This window comes from Notothenia coriiceps, unplaced genomic scaffold, assembly GCF_000735185.1.
Source record: "Notothenia coriiceps isolate Sejong01 unplaced genomic scaffold, NC01 NC01_scaffold00028454, whole genome shotgun sequence".
Classification (NCBI taxonomy): Eukaryota; Metazoa; Chordata; class Actinopteri; order Perciformes; family Nototheniidae; genus Notothenia; species Notothenia coriiceps.
In genome coordinates this window covers 26,324-31,633 of record NW_011361155.1, presented here as the reverse complement: position 1 = coordinate 31,633, position 5,310 = coordinate 26,324, and the positions used below count along the sequence as shown (strand labels likewise).

General features: G+C 41.5%; 1 protein-coding gene across 1 annotated transcript in view; it reads left to right on the top strand.

Moving 5' to 3' along the window:
• Positions 1-303: 303 nt before the first annotated feature.
• LOC104958236 (contactin-2-like) overlaps positions 304-5,310 on the top strand; it is a gene marked incomplete at its 5' end in the record, with an annotated part of 29,461 nt that continues 24,454 nt past the window's right edge. The window contains 5 exons of the mRNA XM_010785966.1: positions 304-431; positions 1,264-1,439; positions 2,190-2,310; positions 3,553-3,711; positions 4,081-4,230. Of these exons, the coding sequence (XP_010784268.1) occupies positions 304-431; positions 1,264-1,439; positions 2,190-2,310; positions 3,553-3,711; positions 4,081-4,230 (734 nt within the window). The remainder of the gene's footprint in view (positions 432-1,263; positions 1,440-2,189; positions 2,311-3,552; positions 3,712-4,080; positions 4,231-5,310) is intronic.

Below are 5,310 nucleotides of genomic sequence, written 5' to 3'. Positions count from 1 at the left end.
CCGTCAGTCATCCAGTCATGCAGTCGTCCAGTCATCCAGTCAGTCATCCAGTCATTCAGTGATTCAGTCAGTCAGTGCTGGAGCAGTAGAGTGGGTGTTTCATCTCAAGATAAAGCTCCCAGCTAAGATGAGCAGCTGTTCCTGGGTCTGTCAGTCTGTTGGTTTTGGATTTGAGGCTATCAGTGAACAGGAGATGTGTCTGCCAGAGGATGATGCTATGATGATCTGACTTGACATTACCTGATAAAGATTGTAATATTTATGATTGACATACTTTTCATACTTATGCTTGTGTGTTCTCAGAGTCACAGTCACTCCAGACGGCATCTTATGGATCCACAACATCAGCAGGGCAGACGAAGGGAAATACACCTGCTTTGCTGAGAACTACCTCGGCAAAGCCAACAGCACCGGACACCTGTCTGTCAGAGGTACACACACACACACACACACGCACGCACGCAAGCAAGCACGCACGCACGCACGCACGCACGCACACACACACACACACACACACACACACCCAGCACACTGCAATGGCAATATCCTTGTCATCTGAAAACTGCAACAAAGCAATAAAATAAAGTTTGAAATGTCAGCTCTGAGCAGTGTTGACATGTTTCTCTTCAAATATAAATATATATAAATAGTATAACACTAATTATTCCAAGACCAATAAAGGCTCATATTCAATATTGGCTTATTTGCTTATTGCAGGTATCATATTCGATGTACTGTATATGGCAAATAACTGGGTAATTTATTTTCCATATACAGTACATTGATTATGATATCTGCAAAAACAGATATATTGAGAAATTTCGCTTTTTTTTTTAAGTCTGAAATCTGTTATACTTTTGGAAGTACAATTCTATATTATAGTAAAGGAATTAATATGATATTGATAAAAACCAAAACACATCTGTGTTTTACACATTGGGACATTATGTTAGAAATATGAGGTATTACATTCAAGTTGTGTTATTTATCTTTATACGTCACTTAATATGTCACTTTATATGTCAAAGAGACATTTTAGTCTGATACTAAAAACGTCAACAATGTATTTTTCACAAAACAAATACATATTTATATCAAACTCTGTCTTTCTATATCCTTTTTGGCATGAAGTTACAAGTTATTAAAAACACTCCTAACAATTTATAAAAGGTTTATGTTATTATCCACCAATTGAAAACTCATTTTCAACAAGTTTCTGTGACCAGTTGTATCTGACGTAGCTTTTATTTTGATCCCTTCCAGATGCCACTAAGATCACGCTGGCCCCCTCCAACGCTGACATCAACCAAGGGGACAACGTGACGCTGCAGTGCCACGCCTCCCACGACCCCACCATGGACCTGACCTTCACCTGGGCCCTCAACGGGGGCTTGCTGGACCTGGAGGACTCGGCCGGGCCCTACAGCAGGGTGGAGGGGGTGAGTCCTGGGGGCCAGGAGAGAAGCTGCTGGGAGGGTGGAGCTCTGGAAGACCTGCCCAAACTTTCTACCAGAGCTCTAATATAGTGTTGGTTCAAATATTGTTTGGGGGGGTTATGTAGGAGTAGAGAGCATGTGATGAATAAACACAGTGTGATGGACCCTCATTAGTTACACAAAGGCTACAAAATACACTAAAAGGACTGAAAGGTTGACTATAAATAAATGTATACAATACATACATACATCCACTTAAATATATATATACAGACATATACACACATTAAGAGGTATAAAAAAAAAAAGGATGTCACATCAATGAATATATCAAAATATCTCTCTAAACACAAGTTTGGACACACAGTCCTCACGCTAAAGCCTGGAGGACATATCTAATATACACACCAGGTTTCGCAGCGTTTTCATCTACAGTGAGACCACGCCACTACAGCACACTACAGGAGTTCTCCAGCTGTAATAAGTCAATTCCAGACGACAGGTTGGACATTTCTCAGTACCTGAACACACAACCTGGCAGAAATAAGCTCCTAATTGGAATTGGCTATCCATATTACCTCCCTGCTTCTTTCTTTGGAACTGTTTCATTGTTGATGTGATGAGACTTAGCTGGAATGAGCTCCTTCACCTCTTCAGCATGCTGCTCCTCTTCACTGTGTTTCTTCTGTCTGTTGTTCTCCTGACTCACACACTGTTTAACTCTTTGTTTGATCCCACTGTGTGGCCTTGCAGAAAGAGAACATAGGAGACCTGCTGATAGTGAACACTCAGCTGAGTCAGGCAGGGATGTACGCGTGCACGTCTCAGACGGTGGTGGACAGCGCTTCAGCTGCAGCCAAATTGGTGGTGCGAGGTGAGAAAGAAACGTTAAGCCAAAGAAATTAATTTCAAAGTGAGGCTTCACTACAGAATACAGGGAAAGGATCATGGACACAAGTCAGAGTGAAAGCATGTCATTGGAACCAGCTCTCTCTAATGTGGAATCTAATGTTACTTACTGATAACCTCTTTTAATACAGAATATGTATATGTAATGTGTTGTTGAGCAGTCTTTTAGAGCTGTCAGTCTGTCGGAAATCAGCCGATTTACCTGAGAGACTCCCAGGCTGTAGTGCTGCCATCACTTCCTGTTTAGTTTGAGATAACAACATAGTTCTCTTTGAGCTGTTGATAAAAACTACTTCAGCGTATAGAGAATACAGGCATGTTTGCATTATTCTTTGTTGAGGACAAACAGTGTCAGCAGCAATAACGTTACAGGTGATCCAATGTTTGATTTGATTTGCATTTTAAGAAATTATTGATTACAAGGCATACAAAATAAACATAAAAATACTACATAACAATAAAAAAATCCGGTTAAGAGAATAAGAAAATAAAAAAGGATATATATATATATATATATAAAGCTGGATGGATACAACATTACAACTATGTTTTGTGTTCTATAACTTCCCTTTTTCCCATCTTTAATCTAAGATATGGCATGGTTAATTTTTCCATTTTATACATTGCATTTACTAGATTCTTCCATTGTGAGTTAATTCAATTATTATCTTCAACCAACTCCTTGTAATTTATTTAATTATTGCTATTCTTATAACGAAAAATACGTAAGAATCTTTTTTGTTATTTCCTCTGATGTTTTTACAAGTACAGTATTAATAGGTAATAGTTGATGAATGTTTTAATACATAATTTGATAGTTTTAACTTTGTCCAAAAATCCCACTTTACTAAGCTATTTAGGGCAGACACTATCTCAGTTGTCAGGAGAGATCTCATCACATGAGCTGAATGTTGGCTTGAAGTGAGAATCTGCTAAATGGCTTGCAAATCGATCAGATAATTAAGTGAAGAGTAAAACATTTCTTACTAAATGTATAAAAGCTCTCCCTAGAGGAAAATCCTGTGAAGTCAATCACAGCTGCAGTAACTGTTTGGTTTAACCATAGTTTATTCTCTGAAAGAAAGTGGCCTTTGAGCGTACAGTGTAGATGTAGCAGAGTCCAGCAATGATCTGCTGCTCCACATGATCCATGTGTGCACATCAGCGAGCACTGATCAAAGCCCTGCTCCTCCTGTGTTGCGTGCAGCCCCCCCGGGACCCCCTGGTGGTTTGTTGGTGAAGAACGTGGCTGAGGCTTCAGTGGAGCTCAGGTGGAGTCGTGGCTACGATAACCACAGTCCCATCGGAAAATACATCATCATGGGCCGGTCCTCACTGTCATCAGAGTGGAAGAAGATGAGGACAGGTGTGTGTGTGTGTGTGTGTGTGTGTGTGTGTGTGTGTGTGTGTGTGTGTGTGTGTGTGTGTGTGTGTGTGTGTGTGTGTGTGTGTGTGTGTGTGTGTGTGTGTGTGTGTGTGTGTGTGTGTGTGTGTGTGTGTGTGTGTGTGTGTGTGTGTGTGTGTGTGTGTGTGTGTGTGTGTGTGTGTGTGTGTGTGTGTGTGTGTGTGTGTGTGTGTGTGTGTGTGTGTGTGTGTGTGTGTGTGTGTGTGTGTGTGTGTGTGTGATTGTGTGTGTGTGTGTGTGTCGAACTTGTGATCAATAGAAACATAATCCACATCCAATCGTAGTACAAACAAAAAAACAAGACATTTCCACTCGTCTCCTCCTGCACAGACCCGGTGAACATTGAGGGGAACGCAGAGTCGGCTCGTGTGATTGGTCTGATGGCCTGGATGGATTATGAGTTCAAGGTCATCGCCAGCAACATCCTGGGCAGCGGAGAGGCCAGCGTGCCCTCACACACCATCCGCACCCAGCAAACAGGTGAGGGGCCACAGGTCGCATCGCACTGAAACCAATGGCAAACAGTGGAAGTCATTTTATATGTAATGTTTTGTCAGGTTTAGGAGTCACAGATTACATGTTACAAGATTACGTAATCAGGATACAAAAAAAAGGTAACTTTATTCCCTGACAGTTACATTAAAAACATGTAATCAGATTACTGTAACTAGCAGGATTACAGTGTTACAATTAGGGCTGTCAAGTTAACGCGTTAATAACGTGCTAACGCAATTTTTTTTTAACGCCACTAATTATTTTAACGTGCGATTAACGCATGTGTATTTTTCCTCGGCCCGCCCCGTAGTTTCAGAGCCCAAAGGCTTGACCTTGTTGTTGTTAGTTTGGATGGTGGGAGATTCAAGCGAGAGATATGGATACAAAAAAAGGTGAACAGCAAGCCAAGCACACAGCTGATGCTGACAGCGCCGCTCCTGCCGCTCGTTTGCGCTTGAAAGTTTGCCGGGGAGACGCCTGGACAACAACAGCGATAGCTAAATGGGTGGCTACAGCTTAACATTGTAGAGGACGAGGGGCTGCGTTACATCATTCGGATCGCATCCAACGTGTCGACTCCACATCACAGCTCATTATTGTGACCCACTGTGGGAACTTCAGTCTCATGCTGTGACTGTTATGAAGACAGAGGAGCGGCATTTTGCCGACAACTGTAAACAGGCTTGTCTGTTTGAGCAACTGGCTCAGTGCAAAGAAGTACACAGGGTTGGGAGAGAGTGTGTGTGAGAGAGAAAGAGAGAAAGGTTCCAGGTTGTTGTGTGGAGAATATTCAGGAGAATATTTGTCATTGTTCCAATGATAATAAACAAACATTTGCATAAAGCATATTTGTCCACTCATATGTTAAGAGTATTAAAAACTTGAATTCAAAATATTCCTCTAAGGCAGGGGTTCCCAAAGTGGGGGGTCGCGAGACCCCGACGGGGGGTCGCGAGATGATTTCAGAATCCTCTTGATGTGACCCCTGAGGTGTTTTTTAATTATTATTATTTGTATTATTATTAATAATAATAACGTGTGCATAGACATTTTGTATTATGTAAG